Here is a 19372-nt window from a genome sequence, read left to right as displayed (position 1 = left end):
GGAGCTTGCGTGGCTCGGGGCTGGTGTAACACAAACGTTCTCAGAACTCTCGGGGTAGGGGATGCCAGGGAGCCAGCGATCCCATTGGCAACCGGGCATGAGGTGGAATAATGAATTCCTTCATTGAAGCTGCGTTTTGCTACCGCTCAGCCTGTTCTGGTGCTTTGTGTACCCAGGTGGGGCAGAGGGAGCAGCAGCATCAGCGGCCCCACCGCAGGGCTGTTCCCCTGCGGGATGCTCCCGCAAGCCGGCGGTCGGGACGCGGCGCCGGGGCTCTCCCGGGCCGGGGTTGGTGGGAGCAGCCGCTGTCTCTGGTGTGTCCCGCGCTCCGGCCGGGCCCGGTGGGGGCGTTGCTGGCTGCGGCCCGCCCCGGGGCTGCGTCCGCCGCAGGATGCAACGGCAGCGGCGGTGGAGGCGGTGCGGCGGCCCGACGGGCGATGCGGGCCCGCAACCGGGCCCGAGGCCGCCTTTAAGACCCGCGGGCTGGCGGCGAGCGCAGGCGGCGTCGGGGAGGCGCCGCCCGCCGCTGTCCGGGCCCGGGGAAGGGGGAGGGTGAAGCGGGGGGGAGCGGGCTGCCCCCGGCGCAGGTAGAGACCCGGGGGCCGAGCGGCGCGATGGAGGAGGAGGATGGAGGCGGTGGAGGGGAGGCGGGGAGTGAGGCTGCGGCAGGAGGGGGCGGGCGGGGGGGCCGGCCGGGGGGGGCGGCGGGCATCTGGGACCGGCTGCGGGGCAGTCGGGCTGCGGGCGGCGGCCGGAGCGCGGCCGCGATGGAGCAGCGCGACGAGAAGGGGCCAGTAGCGGCGGCGGGCGAGGGCGAGCCCCCGGCCGGGGCAGGAACCGGGACAAGCACCGGGACCGGGGCAGAGACCGGGACCGAACAGGAGCCTAGCGGGGCCGCCGCGCCTTTCCAGCCCCCTGAGGGTGGCTTCGGTTGGGTGGTGGTCTTCGCCGCCGCCTGGTGCAACGGCTCCATCTTCGGCATCCACAACTCCTTCGGGATCCTCTACATGATGCTGCAGAGCGACCTGGGCGAGGGCAATAAAGACCCCGCGCTGGAGTTCAAAACAGGTACGGGCTCCTCGGTCCCTTCCCGGAGCTTGCCGAAGCGGAGCAGGGGCCGCGGTCGGCGGGGGAAGGTGCGGCTCGGCCGCCGCTGCTTCCCGGAGCGCACCGAGGTGGCTTCGGGGCTGAAAGCTCCTTCTCGGATGTGTTGAACCGCGATTGCTTCCTGCCCCCTCCATCCTTGTAGTTGTGGCGATATTTATCTCCTACAACATCATGTGTTTCTAAGCTCCTATGTACTCAATTAAAATTAATACATCTGAAAAGCATGCCCTTAGCTTGTCCTGCCTGGTGTGTTTTGGAGTAAGTAGAGCAATGCTAGTGAATCAGCTGGTGGGTGTGTGTGTGAGCCACCCCCTTTATTTTTTATTATCCCTGTCATTTTGTTATGGGTTTTTCAAGCAGTATGTCTGTCTGTCTGTCTTCTCTGCTGGATCGCTCTCGGGGGTGGGTGCAGGAGAGCATCAGCCTCACTGACATGTTTCCTCCGAGTTGCATCGATTTGGTGGGACAGCCTACATAGGGCAGGTCTGGCAGTGCCGCCTGCATGGCCATGCCGAGGGCGCAGGGTCTCCTGTAGTTAACACCTGTTAATAGGAAGACACCCGACCTGCACCCGGTTGTGTGTTTTGATAGGACCTATCAGGCTCAGCCAGCGTCAAGACTGTGTAATGTTAATATGGAGAAAAGGGCTGTTTCTTACTGCAGACACCCCACTGTTTAAGTAGACTTGGCAGAGGGACATCAGCCTGCCGGGGTGCTTGTCCCCACTGGTCCATGATGGACACTGGTGTTAGCAGGCCTAGTCTTGTCCCAGGTCTTGGTATCCTCCCCTAGAAGATCATATCCATCCTCATGATGGACATCCATTTCCCAACTTGCTTTTATCTGGTGGGTAGAGACAACCACTTGGCGTTAAGGGAACCTGCTTGTAGTGGTGGCCTGACTCTGGATGGGATATGGGCACAGTCAGAAACTGAAGCGGGAGCGTGCTGCAGAGAATGGCAGTGCTGGGGGGCGTGTGAGGTCTTTAAACTACTATTTTAGGGGCTAGTGTTGCCTGCATTCCCTCTGCTCAGCTGATGCATAACCGGTGATCATGCTGATGAAATGCACTATGAGATACACCACAGCTACAATCACAAATTAACTCTGAGATACTGTTACTGGAGAAATGATGTGACCGTGTAATTATGGGCAGTAACGGAGTGCTGCGGAGAGCTGAGGACATGTGGCCGGTTGTAATTAGAGTGATTGATGGGCTGTATGTGTGTGCGTGTGTGTGTGTGATCCCCAGGAAGCTCATCGCGTAGCGCTCTGTTTCCTGCTCTCTGTGATCATATCTAGAAAGCCTAAGGCAGAGCTCTAAAGGTAGAAGCGGTAACAAAAGAAATTAAATGCTGCAAGTTCTGGTGGTTTAAAGGCTCCATGCCCAAGACAGAGGTTGTAGGAGTCGACATTTGCCTCTTGCTCCCTATTTATTTATGGCTATGACCGCACAGAGGCCTTGAAAAAGAAATCGTGTGGGTGTGTGAGGTGAATCCGGGCCCAGTAATTAAATTGCCTGAGTGACGAATATATGCATTTTGGCCTGGGTGCTTAATGAAGAGGCCATTAATAACCCTTGTGCCGTGCGAGGGCCGCGTCTCTGCTCTGAGGCTGCAGTGCAGGGCCTCCGGTGGTGGAGGGGAGAGAAGGTGGTGATGGAGCCCATCTGCAGCCACAGTGCGGTACCTCGGGGGCTGCAGCTGCACTGTCTGGGGCCGAGGGCAGCGGGTTGCAGCGTGGGGCCCCCCTCCAGCCCTTCCTCCCTTGCTCCCACCCCTCCCTGCTCAGGGTTGCATAATTTCCCCGCGGCACTCGTTTGCGTGCAATCACAATCAGGAAAATATTGTAGCTCCTTTCCAAGCAGTAAGTGATAGATAGGGCCTTCCTGAAAAGACTGGTGCTGTCTGTCTGTCCTCTGACATCCCTCTGCTCCTGCTGGCTGCAGCAACAGCCAGACCCTGGGGTCCCCCTCCTCTCCCATGAACCAGCAGGTCCGGGTGATGAGGACATGGTCCAAGACTGGTGTTCGGCACATCGCTTAACCTTTTGGCTCTGCTCTTAAATCTCCTCTCTGTTCTCAGGACTGAGGAACAAGAGGGGGTTTGTATCAAAGAGAAGATCTGGAGGCAAAATTAGGAGTGATGTTGTGAGGCATCCCTTTAAAAATAGGGTTATGTTTATGCTAAAACGGGTGCTCGTCTGCACTAAACAATAGCCGCCCCGGCACTCGGCTATAATTATCAAGGTTTATTTCTTGTTTGCATTGGTCACGTTTTCTCGCGTTTGATCTTGGGAAATGCAGGATCTGCGGAGTTCAGGTTTGGGGTCAGGCTTTGAAAACAAATCCTCTTGCAACAATGCATCGAATGCATAGGCTGCTTTGTCTAAAGAAATATACTGCGCCACGTATGTCAACAAGCAGCACTGGGCTGGCTGGGACCACCGCGTGCCCCTTCGCTGCGGGATGCCAGAGCGGGGACTTTTGCAAGGCACACTCTGTGCTTTCGGGTTTGTTTTCTTTAAGGGGGGAAATGGAGGGTTGGGGGGGGTAATGCTGAGGCTGGAATGAAAAAATAATATACATGTGAGCGCTCAAGGCAGGAAAATATCAGTCTCCTCCACTGGAGAGGTGCTGAGTGATGCTTGAAAGCGTTTGCTGGGAAATGAATGGTAGCGTTTCCCTCCGGTTGTACAAGGCTTGTTCCGGTGCTGAGGGATCTTATGGAACACGGCTGCTCCAGTGCTGGTCCTGCCAGGTGCAGGCTGATGCTGAGCCGTTCTGGTGTGCTCATCTTCCCCAGCCTCAAAAGCCAATTTGAGTGGCAGAATGATCCTGGTAAGCATTAACTGGGCATCGACCCTCTGAAATTGATATCTGCCACTGCTTGAATGCTCTCCCAACCTTGGCAGAGGTGAGCGCAAGGTGAGGCTGACCCCAGCCAGGGCTTTGCTCTCAGCCCAGGACCACCCACTTGCACCCATGCCACCCAAGGGTCCCAGTGGGTGCTCTGGCTACCTGGGGAGAGCAAGGAAGGGTGGCACCTCTTGGTGCATCTTGTTCCTCCAAATGCATCCCGTGGTGCTGTGCTCAGAGGTCTGGCAAGTGCTGGTGGGGCAGCTTGGAGAGACACATTGATTTTGTACAAAGGATTTTATCTTTTTCTTCTCCCCTCCTCCACTTTGTGTCAATAGCCCAGGTACAGATTAACTCTCTTTGCTTAATATTTAATGTTTTGGTTGCTGCAAATGCTGCTGCAAGCACTTAGAAGGATGGCCTGAGGAGCTGGTCTGGCTTGCCCACAGCTCCTCTGAGTACGTCCGTGTGTCCAGCAGCATCCTCTGGCCTGTGTGCAGGAACTTAGAGAGCAGCTTTCCCGCATTAGTCTAGCCCCATCCACAGAGTGGAGGCTGTTGGAACACACCATGCTCAGGGAATCTGGGCTGACGGACCATATCCCTGGGCTTATCATATCTCATTGTGCTCATGAGGCCAGGGCATAGCTGATGTCATCTTTATACCTGAATTCCCATCTGTTTTGGGGGGAATTTCTTCCTGAGCACTGATTCACATCCTTAGGACAGTGAGCGTAGCTGGAAAAGGCTGGGTTTACTCCACTATTGTAACGGAGCCTTGGTAAGAATGAGTTTATTTCTTGGAGAAAATAAAGCATTTCAGTGCTAACAGTCATAGTGAAAGATGGAGAGAAAACAAGGACTCCTCTCTGGCCTGAAGAAGAGTCCCAGTGTGAGTGAGTGTGGCTGGAGCACTAGGAGCTGAGAAGGGAAACCCCAAGAAGAGCGTAAATCACAAGAGGTAATTCTTGGGAATGGTCCCAGATGAATGTCAGCAGCACACCACGGCCTGGGTGACACCAAATAGGGGTGGCTGCCATGAAGCTGCGCTTCATTTAGCCTGCTGCAGTGGAAGGCACTGACCCCAGGTGTGAGGTTTGGGTTTGGGAAGGGTGAGGACGCTCTTATGGACACTCTTACGTACAAACTACTAACCAGTGGTAGGTCTGACACCTGTGATGGGTGTCATCACCCAGTGCTGGTGCTTAGGAAGCTCCCGTCTCAGGAGGGCGATACCGTGGTTGTCACCTTCTTACCTAAATCCACAGGATTTGGAGCTTTAATTAATTGCCAGGGAGCTGCACTGGCCCCATTTGACAGATGAGTTGGCCAAGTGCACTGTGGACCTCGACGTTCCTGATGGCTTTCTCATGTCCAACCAGGTTTCCAGCCCTCCTCTGTATTTCCTAACCCCATGGAGGGATGCACTGTCAGAAACAGTATTTACATTGACCAGATGGGGATGTAAATCTGTCAAAAAGAGCCAAAAAGGTACCTTTTATCACCCAGCTTTGCTATCTGGGGAGTGCAAAGGGCACCACGGAGCTCTCCCAGCTTTGCTGGGAATTTCCCACAGTGGGATGCTGGTGTGCTGGGCTCTTCCCCAGCTCAGCTTCTACTGCGTTGGGAGCTGGAGCTTATGACCACAAGGGAATGGGAGTGAGTTTTGGAGGAACTGGGTTTTCATGGCTCGAGCTGTGTGCAAGGTGCCGTGTGAGATAAAGCAGCCTGAAAAGCAAACAAAACACAGTTGCGTCATCAAACCTGCTTCTTGGGGCCATCAGGAGCGATTGAGGTTATGAGGAGGCCAGAACACTGTTTCTAAGGGAGGTTCTTGTTTTTAAAGGCTGCAGGGGCCCTCCCAGCTGGCGCACTGGCTGGTTTAGTGGCTTTTAATTCATTTTTAAAGTCTCCTCCAAGTGTTACAGACACTTTCCCACCTAGCCAAGGAGATGCTCCAGTCTTAGTTGTGTTTCCCGGTTGCCGTTGTCCTGGAGTGGCGGCAGCTCCCATGACCTTGCTGCCGTATGTGAAGTGGTGCATAGGGTTGTGCAATTGTTTTGGCTTTGTTGTTTCTCTTTTGGTCCTTTTAGTTACAGCAAACCAAACAAAACCACCCCACCTTGCAGAGATTTGATCATAGTTTAAACTGTGAAGGTGCTGGGTTTCAGCTCCATTGCTGAGACTGGGCTGAGAGGAGGAGAAGGAGGGGTTGGAGGGTGAAGGGGCTGAGTGATGCAGGGTGTAGGCTGGGATGGATGCAGAGGTGTGGGGTGAGAGAGGGTGCAATGTACAATGCCATGGGGCTTAGGGACAGCAACAAAGGAGCAATTTCAATTCCCCTTTGGGGAGAAATCCAAGAGTTTGATCAATCACCCTTTAATCCCCTTAAAAACCTTCAGCAGATGGAAGCCAACCATCAACTGTGGTGGCTGACACCCAGCACCTTAAAATAGACCTGACCCATCAGGTTGGGTGAAGCCCCGTAGCCGGAAGGCACTGCTGACCTCGCTGCAGTGCCCGCTGTGCCGGCTGCACATAGCTCACACGGGCGTTGTCACCCACTCATATCCCAGATCAGCTCCTCTGGCTCCCTCCCACCTTATCCCAGTGTTACAGACACTTTCCCGGCTCATCACACTTGTGGGGCAGCACTTTCAGGCACCCAGGTATGAGGTGAGGGGAGGGAGAAGCTGTCTTCCCAAAAATCCAGCGGCCTGATGGAGACTGCCAGGCGGGGTGGATGTGGAGCTGGGGCTGCCGAATTCCCTGTGTGGTCTGTAGGCTGCCTGAGGAAGGAGCAATAACCTGGGTTTCCACCATCCCAAGGCTGGTTTTGTATCCTGTAGGGGGGAAATTCCCACTGGGAATACGGGTAAACCCAGAGTAGGAGCCCTGCTCTTACCATGTTAACAGGTTGCCAATCCCCGTGGGACAGTGGCACCAGTAGCTGCTGCTCCAGAGGGATTTGGATCAGTCAGCAGCATCTCGATACAGGGCCTGAGTAACTTCTTGCTTTCTTATCTTGGTGACTCCTTGGGACCTCTGCCAAAGCAGTGTGGGGTATGTGCCAGCCATAGGGCGAAGCCATGAGCAGGCTGACGGGGACCTCAGTGGCTTTTGGGTCAGTGCCACATGTGCATGTTCTTGCCTGTTGCCCCCAGTGTGGGCTCCCAACATGGTCCCCCGATACTGGAAACCACTGAGGCTTCACCCTGGCTCAGTAATTGGGGTTTTGCCCACTTTTGGCTGGTGTCTCAGTGCCATAGGGAATTTTCTGGCATGTCACCGAATACCTTGGTCTCTTCCACTCACTTCTTTTGGGATGATAACCCTTCAGGTGTTTTCCACTCATTTCTTTTGGGATGACAGCCTCTCAGGAGTTTCCTATGAGCCAGGCAGGCATGAAGGAGGATGCCGGCATTTCCCAACTGGGACAGTGGCCATGCGTCCACTCTCCTGCAGCCAGTGATTCCCTGGGGAATCACTTTTCCCTGACTTTCCACAGCCATGAGCCTGTGTCATCACCATACCTGCTCCGGCAATGAGGGGCGAGAGGTCTTAGGTACCCCCACCATGTATCCCAATATAACATAAGTGCAAAAATGCTGCTGCACCCATTGCAGCAGGTATTTGTTGGGCTTTCCCTTCCTCTTCCTCGAAGGATCAATTAGCCCTTGTTGCAAGGGAAGGCGATGCTGCCTTTTGGCATTCATCCCTATGGAAAAGGGCCTGGTGTGGGGCATGTTCCAGGCTGGGCATCACCTGGGGCCCTGCCGCCTCTTGCGCCGGGGCGTTGCCGGTGCCTGCTGCAGGCGCTGCGGAGCTCAATTCACTCCAGGCTCTTTCCATTCATCCACCCCGAGACAGTTGGGGCGGTTGCAAAACCCCCATGACGTGTGCTGGGAATTGCCGTAACACGCTCCTCGCAGGCGCGAGCCATTCCGATCTCTCCCAGGCACCTCGTACAACAGGTCCTGCCAGCTCCAGGGGCAGGCGGGATGCGGGGCTGCCCGCAGTGCCCTTGCCCGCACCACTGCCTGCCCGGGGCATGGGCCGCAGGCAGCAAAGCTCCTGCATCCTCCATCAAGCACACCCCATGGGCAGGAGTGCAGCCATGGAGGGTGGCACAGCCCTGGGTTCCATCAGCTCATCTTCAGGCTTTTTTTCCCCACCTTGCCCTTTTATTTGTAGATCCCTAAAAAAATTACCTGGTTCCAGAGCTCCCCACTCTGGAGCACATCCCTCGAGAGCCAGAATGGGGTGAAGCGTAGGGGAAAGCCCTCAGGAAGGGCTGCCATGTCACAGCCTGTGGCGGGCTGCTTCGCTGGGACTCGTCTTGGGCATGCCTGGAAGCTGTGCCGGGCTGCCCTCCATGCAAGGAGCAGCTCAGGGTGCTCCAGGCAACCTTTTTGTCTTGCATGGGATGGGCGAGAGGATGTTGATGGCATGCTGGCAGTTCAGCCCCATCACCCCTTTGCACCTTTGGTTTGCACACCCCATGGGAGCACCAGCCTGGGGATAGCTCGTACCTGCATCTCATGGGACACAGGCAGAAGAGCATCGCACCACACTGCTGCGATATAAGGTCCTGGCACTGTGTCCCAGTGCAGACACCTCAGAGATGGTATTTTGGGGTTGGTGCTGCCAGCAGCATGGCTTTGGGAACATCTGTTCTGCAAAACCCTATGGTAGAGGAGCCGAGCTCACCAGACCCTGTTTCTTCCCATCTCTGGATGGGGGTTTTGGCTGTGGGTTTGGGTTTAGCAGCTCAGTGATGGTTTTCGTCTTGCTTTCCCTGGTGCAGAGCAGAGAGCAGGGCCGGCAGCCGGTCTCCCTGGGGCAGGGAAGCCCCACGTGCTGCCGCTCGCTGCATGGGCTGACTTGTTGGGGTTTGCCCCGAGCAAACACCGGGGCCCTCCTTGGGGAGGAGAAACAACCCTCCTGCAGTGCCTGCAGTGAAGGGTCCTGCTTTGAGCACCCACCCGTCGCCCTATCCCTATGAATCAGCTGGAACGGGGACCCCTGGGGACACACAGTCCCCCTGCCCTGCCCAGTGGCATCCCCAAAAGCTCCTTTCTTGGCCATCTTGCGTCAGGCACCAAAACAAAGTCTTTGTTTCAAGCTCTTGGCCTTAATCTGTCCACCCGCTGCTGCTGTGCGTAAAAAGGAGATGAAATCCTTCCCTCTCGGGGGGATGTTGCGTGAGTGGCTGTGTTGGTGCTTGCCAAGGAGCCAGGCATTTGGGCTGGAGGGTTTGCACAAACCCTGTGTGAAGCAGAAGGAGCTCGTTTAATAGCACACTGTGGCCCACCGAGGTGGAAACCAAACTGAATGGCAGTTCCTTAAGTGAGGGTTGTGCCTCCTGTGCTCCATCTGAATTGGGTCCGATGGCAAAAAACCTGATTTGTGATTAAAGATTGACGGTAATTACATAATGGGTATGCACCAGATGATGCCCAAACAAGCTCCCTCCTGGGATTTCCCAACTTTTGGAGTGTTTTAACTTTGCAATCATCCTAAAGTGCTTCTACTATGGGGGGGTAATTGTTGATATTACAGCAGCACCCGATGCGATTGCACAAGGTTTAGCAGTGGCACCGTGGCCACTGGAGCTAAGCTGGTGGATGAGCCTCTGATAGCCTGGACAGCTCTAGGGCATGGTCAGGTACTAGGGATGGATCTCTCCATTCCATACCCAGCATTGCTATGGCAGAAAAGAGTGAAAAATAAGAGAGAAAACTGCTTTTCTGGTCTGGTGCTGCAGTGAGCAGGGTAGCTGGGGCTACGTTCTTACTCTATGGTGAGCCGATAGCAAAGAGACAATGTCAAGACGTTCTTGATGGCAGGCCACCTATTAACGCACATATTTTAGCAAACCCCAGTTTATTTCTTAAGGTTTGTGTAAGCAATGGAAGTGGGGAGCACTGGGGCTGCCTGGGATTAAACTCGCCTGAAAGCCAAGCACTCCAAGCTCGCGAGCCCGGGGAGAGCTTAATTAAAGTCAAAGCAGAAGCGTTTCCAAGAAAATAATACGGGGTTATTTAAACGGGATATTTGTGTTCGGGGCCCAGAATGTCTCCTTTCCCTCTTCGGTGTCAGCTTTAATAAAACAAAATGAGATCTCCAAGAAAAACAAATTGGAACGCTTAAAAGGCGCTGTTGCGGAGATAAAAATCAGTAACACTGTTGCTGGTAACACCTTGGGTTATTAAAACGGAAAGAATGCTAACGATGGGATTTGCATCGGCCTCTCTTGTGGCTGAGCCCCGCCAGGAGCCCGCTGGCCCAGGGAGAGGGGCACAGTGTGGAGCCGGCACCCCTCACCGTGGCCTCTGGGCTGGAGGTGCAGGGAGCTGGCAGCCTCGCTGGCTGGGCGGATTGGGGGATATTTGGGAAATGGTCACGTGGGGAGGATTTGGGAGGATTTTGTTTTTCTTTGCTAAGGCCGGTGAATACGGCTCTGCTGAAAGCTCATGGGGTCAGGTGCTGAGGTCCGGTACTGAAGGACTTGGAAAATGGCAGGAATCAGGATGCAGGGACGCCAAACTTAAAACAACAAATTAAATCAGGGCTGATTTTGTTGGAAAAGATGCCGTGCCCCATCAGAGCTCTTCCAGAGGCGTTTAACGTGCGGATAAAAATGCCAAGCTGGACTTACTATGGCCTGAGGGCTGCACACTGAGACGTTGGGCTTGGGAACCAGGGTTGCCTCCTCTAGAAGCAGTGCCCTGATCCAGTGGGATCAGCTGAGTGTGCCGAATCCTGTCCTGAGAGGCTGCTCTCAATGTGTCCTGGCTGTTGTCAGGTTCTCCTGGCTGCGTGGCCACAGGTTGCTCCCAGGATGCTGAAGCAGGGATGGGGAGGGCTGAGGAGCACCTGGTGACATGGGTTTGCACTTTGGTCTCTCGACCATCTGTCTCTACTTCCCAGCAAGAAGAATGGATTAAAAGCTGCCCTGTTTTTTCCCATGTGCTTCCATCCTGGCTAGAGCTGACCATCTCCTGGCTGGAAGCTGGCGGAGGCCACCAGTACCTTCCCTGGATACCAGCCGTGGTCTGCGGGGATAGAAGTGGGGCAGCACATAGGCATAGGGGTGATGCTGCTGGCCCGGGTTTGGGGTGAAGAAACCCGGTGCTGCTTTGGGGTCCTGTCTGTCCCTCTGTCTGCCAAGGAGGATTTTGAACGGGGGGCTTTAAAATGCCCAGCATGATGCTTTCCATCCGTAAACCCAACCCACCACTGCCTGCCAGCGGGACAAGGATTCAGAGGCGAGCTCCTGCCTTGCTGCCGTGCCCAGCTCCATCAGATAAGGCAATTATAGCTTATCACTTAATTGCAGAGTATAATAATAGCACAGTGTTATTGAGATTGGATGTTGCCAAGGGGTGGATATTGGTGGTGTTGGGTTTCTGGTTCTTTTTCAATATAAACTTGTAGAGGCCATGGGGCTGCTGGAGGTGTGAAGTCTTCATGGGGTACCTCCTTCCCCTACCCCACCATGTCCCATGCCCACAGGGAGATTCAGCATCAAAGAAGAGCCATGCTGACCATCCCAATGCCAGGGAAGCTTGCCCACAGTCAGTGAGGAATCACTGGGAGGGGAAGGTGACAACCAGCAGGGATGTCATCAACTGCTTTCTGGGTGGCTTTTGCCTTGCACACTGGGAATGTGGTTTCCATCCCTTGCAGGTTTTTCTTGTCCTGCTTGGCAGGTTGTGGGGTGCATGCTTGCTGCTGCATGTGTGTGTTGGGTTAATGCTGGATAGCTTGATGCTCTCAGGAGGGACAGCAGCGTGTGCATCCTAAAGCCCTTGCAGGAGGCATTTCCACTCCCAGTGTTGTGTGTGAAATGCTTGACCAGTGCCTCTGCACCAACGTGGGTGAAGGAAAACTTCATATTTGGCAACTCTTTCCCAGCCTTCTGGGGCTGGTGTGGGAGAGATAAGTGAGGTGTCAGTCCTGATACCCAGAGCTCTGCTTTCCTGTGACCCGTGGGGTCCCAGTTTTCCACTGTCCCTGTGGAACTCTGTGATTGTCAAGGTGACTGTGTGCTCCCTGCATCAGGATTTGGGGCATTTCCCTGCCCAGACTGGCCTGGCTATGGATTTTCTGCCTTGAATTTTGAGACCCATATTGGTGCAGGGTGGGTTTCTCACTGAGAGCTGAAGTTTTGCTGTGTTTGTCCTGATGTCCTCAGGGTAGGGTAATAAAAACTCAAGACATCTGTGCAGAAGGGATGGTGTTGCAGCTGGGAGAACGCGGCCCTTGCTATCTGCATTTTGGGAGACGGCCTCTTTTAAGGGAGATTCATATAAACCCAAATGTGTTGCCCAAATCTAAGAAATCATGGCATAAGCTGTTAAACTCTGCCCTGCTTCAGTTCATCAACCAAAGCATGAACCAAGGAGCAGAGGTACTTCAGGTCCTGATCTGACCTCTGTGGCTGTCTGTTAACCCTCTGTGGCCCGTCCTAAAATACACCTGGAGATAAGATTAGCTCTGGTCTGGATTTCGAAGGTTGCTTCCCTCCCTTGGGGCAGCATCCTCCCAACGCCAGCTTTCCCAGCCACCCCATCTGCAACTTCTCCCTGTTAGTTTGTGTCCCACTGGGCTCATAAAGCAAAACACACCACAGAAAAAGGCAGAAAGCAGTTTTTACAGCAGGGTGGTGGAGAGCTTTTCTGCGCAATGAGGGTGGTTGCTTAGATTTTTATTGCAGGATGAAGAGGGAAGGAGGAAAATAACAGCCCAAAAAGCTGTTGGGAGCATGATGCTAGGCAGAGCAGCTTGAAAAGCAATGACTTTGAAGGTTTTAATGTTTCCTCTGCTTCAAACACAGGAATTAGCTATTGCAAAATGCCATTGCTGGGTGATGGTGGCCACACACTGACACTTCTTGTAGCACATAGTTTTTTCTTTTATCACCCGCCATGCTGGAGCAAAGCTCAGGCTTTGTCCGAGCATTTGAACTTGGGAAGACGCTAAAGAGCTGAAAAAGCAGGATGCTGGGGCTGGTGTGCAAGCAGCAGGTTGTTGGCTGTTTTCCTCATTAGTCAGGGCTGCTGCCGAGTCGATCTCTTGTTCCATTTTCTTATGAATGAATCAGTTTTGGCTCAGCGCGATGGTCAGACTGGTTGAGCGAGAAGCAGCTGGTGTTAGTCTCATTAGAAATCAAGACAGAAGTGAGCCTCTCCCTGGCTCTGCAAACACCCTGTGATTCCCAGCCGGCCCTCAGCCGCTGTCTCGGTGCCCGGCGGGAATGGCAGCAGTGCAAGAGCTCCCCAAGCCCTGGTGGCTTCTCCATGACCTCATTCCCTCACACCTTTATGCACCTCCCAGCTCCTCAGCACACTGAAACTTCACGGCCAGGTCAAAGCAACTGGTGGATGCAAACAAGGATCAGCATCCTGTGCCTTCTGCTGTCCTAGAGCATCTGTCCCTGGTGAGTGCCACAGCACAGGTTTACTGGGGGGGAAATTGCAGCTGCAGGTTGCTTGCAGTGGTCACTGCTTGTCTGCGGCCAGGGAGCATGGCTCAGCTGTGTTCACCATTCCGGTCCCCACGCAGCCCCAGTTCAAAGGTGGTCCTTGGTTAGCAGAAAGAGCTTTACCTCTACATTGCTGAAGCTGCTCGGCCCCTGCTCTTCCCTTTGCCGCTGGGCATGCATGGGCTTCATGACAGAAACTGGAGCTCAGGTGCTTGAAAACAAGCCCAGGGACTGCAGCGTGTGTTACCTTACAGCAATCCCACACCTGCACCTGTGGAAACAGGGTTGTTCTGATTCCTGCCCCTACCCCAAAAGGCACTATTTCCATGGGGAGAAAGAGGAGGCTCCCTCCCACAGAGGTAGGATGTGTGGCTTTCAAACCTGAATTGCAGGAGAAACAAAACTCACCCAGTAACTGATAGAAACTTTTATTAACCTGCCCTGTTATTTATTTTGATTGCAAAGCCCTTGATGCAGCAAAAAGTGAAGGCGTTTCTCCCTGGAAGCGTATTAATGTTTCACGGGGCTTCGAAGCACTTTGCTGCCGAGGCATTTTGAGTGGAATGGGCTGTCCCTGGTTCCCCTCTGTCTTGTTAAACATTGTGTGGCTCTGGGGAAGCCACAATGCAGCTCTGCCCACAGCCATCATGTGGGCTACAGCTCTCCAGGGATTGCTTTTTAATATATATGTATATGTGTGTATGCATAGATGCTCTGAGGGCTGGAGCACCTCTGCTCTGGAGACAGGCTGAAAGAGATGGGCTTGTTCAGCCTGGAAAAGAGAAGACTCCTTAAGCGGAGACCTTAGAGCAGCTCCAGTGCCTAAAGGGGCTACAGGAAACCTGGAGAGGGGCTTTGGACAAGGGCCTGTAGGGACAGGATGAGGGGAATGGCTTTAACCTGCCAGAGGGGAGACTGAGGTGAGCCCTTAGGCAGAAGCTCTTCCCTGTGAGGGTGCTGAGGCGCTGGCGCAGGGTGCCCAGAGAAGCTGTGGCTGCCCCATCCCTGGCAGTGTTCAAGGCCAGGTTGGACATGGGCTTGGAGCAACCTGCTCTAGTGGAAGGTGTCCCTGCCCGTGGCAGGGGTTGGAACTGGGTAAGCTTTAAAGATCACTTCCGACCTAAGCCATTCTGTGACTCTGTGCACACAGGCACGTCTATATGCACATAGATAGGGAGTGTGTGTATGTATTATGGATTCCCATTCAGGGTGGAGGGCCTGGGGCTGGGTTCCTGGGGTGCTAATGGGAAACACTGATTGGTGCGTACCAAATCCCAGCACCTTGGCTGTGGCTTTTCTCTACTCACCCCTGACATCAAAGGGAAGGGCTGTGGAAGCTGCTCGGTGTCTGAAACACTTTCAGATGAGACCGGCTCAGCTGAATGTAACAGCCCAATGGCACAGGGGTGTAACCTGTTTCTCTTTGGGGGAAAAAAAATATTAAATACAATAAAATGTTGCTGTCCTTCAGTTTCCTTTAGCTATCAGATTTGCTTAATTACAGCAGGGTCTATTTCTTCTGAGTTATCCACTTGTTCTCAGATGTGTGCTTTAATGTAAGGAAACGCCAAGGAATTGAAATCACATGGATATTTCATCTTGCTTTTGGCCTCCAGGCATTTGGTTTAATGTTGATACTCAAGCCTTGCACTGAGGGGGATTTTCTTCCCCATCAGTAGGCTTCAGGAGCACTATCCAAAGGTGTTAGTGTCTCTGTGTGGAAACTCTCCAGTGCTGGAGGAGGAAATAATTCCTTGATGGCTATCAGAAGAGCCCAGGTCTTCCACCACGGAGCCCTTTTGCTGTGTGGACAGGGCTGGGCTGGGGCAGATGTGCTGCTTGAGGGCCCTGCTCAATCTGCTTACAAACAGCTTTTCTTCATGTAGTTTGATTTTTAAAGGTGCTCACTCAGCAGAGGAGGCTCCTCAGTGGATCCCTCTCTGCTGTCAGTCATCCCATGTGCTGTCCCTTGTGCTGGGGCTGAGCACTGCCACCAGCCCAGGGAGCTGCTGCTGTGTTGGGAGATCCCAGATGGAAGAGGCCATTGCAGGGAGGTGTTATCTCCTTTGTGAATGAAGCTTGGGGGCAAAACAGCTTCAAAGCCAACTGGAGCAGCCTGGAGAGGGGCCTCCCTTCAGAAGGTGCTTGCAGCAGCCGCTGCTGCCGCCTTGATTTTCCCTTTCATATCCCTAATCCCGTGTATAGTCTGGTATTGGGCGGACTTTGTCTTGGGGGAAATCGGGGCCATGTTGGGTGTAAGCAAATAAGTAACATAACTGGAATAGTTTGATAATGTTCGGGTGGGTGGCTCTGCTTGGATGCCGCAGGGGAGGCATCGGGGCTGCCCCAGCGCTCCCCATTCTGGAGTGCTTGCCCCAGAGAGGCTCAAGATGAGGCCGTGGCAGCATTTTACCCCTGGAGCTTGGGAGGACTCCATGGGGTGGTTATGGGATGGGGGGGTGGGTGTGGGGAGGATGCTGCTGTGCAGCACCGTGGTGGGGCAAAGGTGGCAGTGGAAGTGCCTGCTGCCGGGACAAACATGGGGGATGCTTTCTTTCAACATCTGTCATCCTTGGGGTACCCCAGCCTTTCCCAGTGGGTGCTTGGGAGATCTGGCTCTTCCCAAGCCATCCTCATTCCAACGGAGAAGGGCTGCTGGCAGGCCTCTGCCTGGTTACCTGAAGCACACACATCCAAGCCGTGCTCTGCAAAGCATCAAACAACCTTTGGGGTTCAAAACCAATCAGTGGCTGCAGGCCATGGCAAGGACACCCCGACACAGGGCTGGGAGTAATATAGCCATTAGGGGTGGCAGGAGCCCTCTATCCCTGCAGGGCTCCTGCAAGGTGGGTATTTTAGGAGGTGCCTGTTTGGGTGCAATGTGACAAGAGCCAGGAACCACATTGCACTGGAGGGAAGGAACAAGGGACATGGGAAGGTATCTTCGCTAAGCTTCACACACTGAAAGTGTCGGGCTGACTGGGAGAGGAAAGGAATGATGTGCAGCGCTGACAGCCAGGCTGGGATTGTTCCTGCTAGAGGAGGGAAGGCGCAGCACTGCCTTCAGCTCCCTAAAAAGTTGCTAAAAAGGCAATAATCTGTTTTCTCTGTCTGGTCAGGGACAGGCTGCAAAGCGATGCCTTGAAATTGTGCAAGGATGGTGGTGTTGGGAGAGATCTTTGGAGTACAAGATGAGCCCTTGTCTAGGGGTGGGTTGGAGATGCCCATCACTGGAGGGCTTGGACAAAAGGGTGGGCAGAAGTCTGTCAGGGCTGGGAGAAGACTGTGGATGTCCTGCAGCAGCACTTATTCATCTGAAAAAGGGTGGTTCAAGTGCCTGGGCCAGGTGGAGGAGCTGTGGCCAGGGCTGCTGGTTTGGTCTGAAGAGCACTGTGACTCTTCTCCTTAATGGTCAGGGCTGGTAAAGGGCTGGACGTGTTTTGCTTTCTGAGTATCCCATAATGAATTGCAGGGAAGGCTGTCAAGTACCCAACCAGGAGGGGAAAAAGATCTTCATGAGCCTGTGACCAGCCCAACATTTCGCCTGTTTATTTTCCCTGGCCTCTTTGTTTTCCCTTTGAGTAAAAAGGGTGTTTTTTCTCTTTCCCTCCATTTAACTGCTATTTATTTGCTGGTAAGTGGAAGGAATTCAGCTGGGATCAGCCCTGCTCCTGCCAGCAACTGGAGTTGAAAAGTTTCCATGGGGGAGATGTGAGAGCGGAGCAGAGGGGTTGTTTTCCAGCCGCTGGTCCTCGCTCTGTGGTCCCTGCGTCATGGCTAGCCAGGTTGGGTGGGTTTAATTCTCCTTTTTTGCTGGGATGTTGACAAGTGCCCATGGGAATTGCAGTGAGAGGAGCATGGACCTGAGCTGGAGGGTTTCTTCTTGCTGTTAATGGGAAACAGAAGATGGCTTGGGAGAAATTTGGCAAGGAGAGAAACTTTTCTGTCTCTTCCAGCTTGGAAAAAAGCATCCTTTCTCACCCCAGCCTCCCTGCAGAAGGCGGAGGGTTCCCAAACACAGCCCAGGCAGGGTTTGCTGAAGGGGGGGTGAGAGGAGACAGAAAGTGCCTGGTGATTTCACAAGGGATGGCTCACTCTTGGGCCACGAGCTGTGTTTTGGGAGGGTGTTCAACCTGCCTCCCATCAGGGGCTGGGAGCTGTCCTGTCTTCTCCATGAGGCATTGAGGGGTTGAGATGCCCCAGGTGCTTTCACCCCAGAGTAATGTTGGAGAGTTTTGGAGTCTTGGATATAATACAGACGGAGATGTGATGCCAGCTGTGGTGGTGGGTTGCGCTGGGCATAGGAACCCGTAGGGACGCACACGATGCTGTGCCTGGCCGGCAGATGAACCACTGACCTTAGTGTAAAGGGCCTCTTTGGCCCTGTCCTCTTGGCCTGGCCCACGTGCTACAATGCTGCTTTGCTGTCTGCTCTGATGCTGGCCAGGAGCCACGACCTCTGCATCCGGCACCGTATCACAGAGCGGCCAAGCTGCTCTGAGCAGCGGAAGTGCCGCAATAGCCACCTGTGTGGGGCGGCTGGTGGGGCACAGGGGTGCAGGTAAGCAAGGGGCAGGGGGTAAGGTGCCCACAGGGTCACCCTCCTGCCCTTCTGGGGTTTCAGGTGTCCCCCCAGCACTCATCTAGGTACCAGTTGTCTGTGTGCTGCAGGAACTGGGTACCAGGATGAGTCTGCCAGTAACAAGATGTGGCCACAGGGGGAATTTGGAGGGGGTGTCATGGTTTTGGGCTGGGGGAAGAGGAAGGGTGCCACCACTGCACTGCTGAGGACAGGAGGATGGCTGTGGCATAAGTGCTGAGCTGTTCTCAGCAAGTGCTTTGTGTGCTTGTGCAAGTGAATGGAGGAGGTTAATCACAGTCAAAGTCCAGTGGAGTTGGGTTGGGTCATGGCTTTTCCAAAGGCCGAAAATTTTGGACGTGCAGTAGCCAGTGTTCAGGGCCACGGCTGATCCACACCATCCCGACGGAGTTAATCATTGCCTGGTGTCAGCAATGGGAACCCTTTCCCCAAAAACACAGGGTGAGGAGCCAGCACATGGGGCCTGGAGGAAACCCCAACCTATCACACTGGGCTGGGGAGAGCTGGGCTCCCTGACTCAAACCTTTACCCTGTCCCTAATGCTAACCAAAACCTGAAATCCTGACCCTGACCCAGACCCTTTACTTCTCATTTCATAAGGTGGATACTGTGTTTATTGCCCTGAGGAAGAAGAACTTGGGGGGATGTTGGTTGACAAGAAATTCAGTGTGACCTGGCTTCAGTGTGTGCTTGAGCCCAGAACCCCCTCGTGTGCTGGGCTGCACCCCGAGAGAGTAAGCAGCAGTCAAGGGAAGGGATTCTCCCCCTCTGCTGCGCTCTAGGGGGATCTAGTCCTGATCCAGCTCTGGGACAACAGCATAAGAAGGGACCTGTTGGAGAGAATCCAGAGGAGGCCACAAAGATGTGCAGGAGAGATGGAGCCACTCTCCTATGCAGACAGGCTGAGAGAGCTGGGCTGGGTCAGCCTGGAGAAGAGAAGGCTCCTTAAGTGGAGACCTTAGAGCAGCTCCAGTGCCTGAAGGGGCTACAGGAAACCTGGAGAGGGGCTTTGGACAAGGGCCTGTAGGGACAGGACAAGGGGAATGGCTTTAACCTGCCAGAGGGGAGATTGAGATGAGCTCTTAGGCAGAAGCTCTTCCCTGTGAGGGTGCTGAGGCGCTGGCCCAGGGTGCCCAGAGAAGCTGTGGCTGCCCCATCCCTGGCAGTGTTCAAGGCCAGGTTGGACACAGGGGCTTGGAGCAACCTGCTCTAGTGGAAGGTGTCCCTGCCCATGACAGGGGGTTGGAACTGGATGAGCTTTAAGGTCCCTTCCAACCCAAACCATTCCATGGCTCTGTGATTGCAGGGCGGGCATCCGA

General features: G+C 54.2%; 1 protein-coding gene across 1 annotated transcript in view; it reads left to right on the top strand.

The window, feature by feature from the left end:
• Nucleotides 1–614: 614 nt before the first annotated feature.
• Nucleotides 615–19372, top strand: part of SLC16A2 (solute carrier family 16 member 2) — a gene marked incomplete at its 5' end in the record, with an annotated part of 33201 nt that continues 14443 nt past the window's right edge. The window contains one exon of the mRNA XM_080624461.1: nt 615–1068. Coding sequence (XP_080480587.1) covers nt 615–1068 — 454 coding nt within the window. The remainder of the gene's footprint in view (nt 1069–19372) is intronic.

This window comes from Psittacula echo, assembly GCF_963264785.1.
Source record: "Psittacula echo genome assembly, chromosome: 8".
Taxonomy (NCBI): domain Eukaryota; kingdom Metazoa; phylum Chordata; class Aves; order Psittaciformes; family Psittacidae; genus Psittacula; species Psittacula echo.
This window is presented reverse-complemented; position numbering and strand designations above follow the sequence as displayed.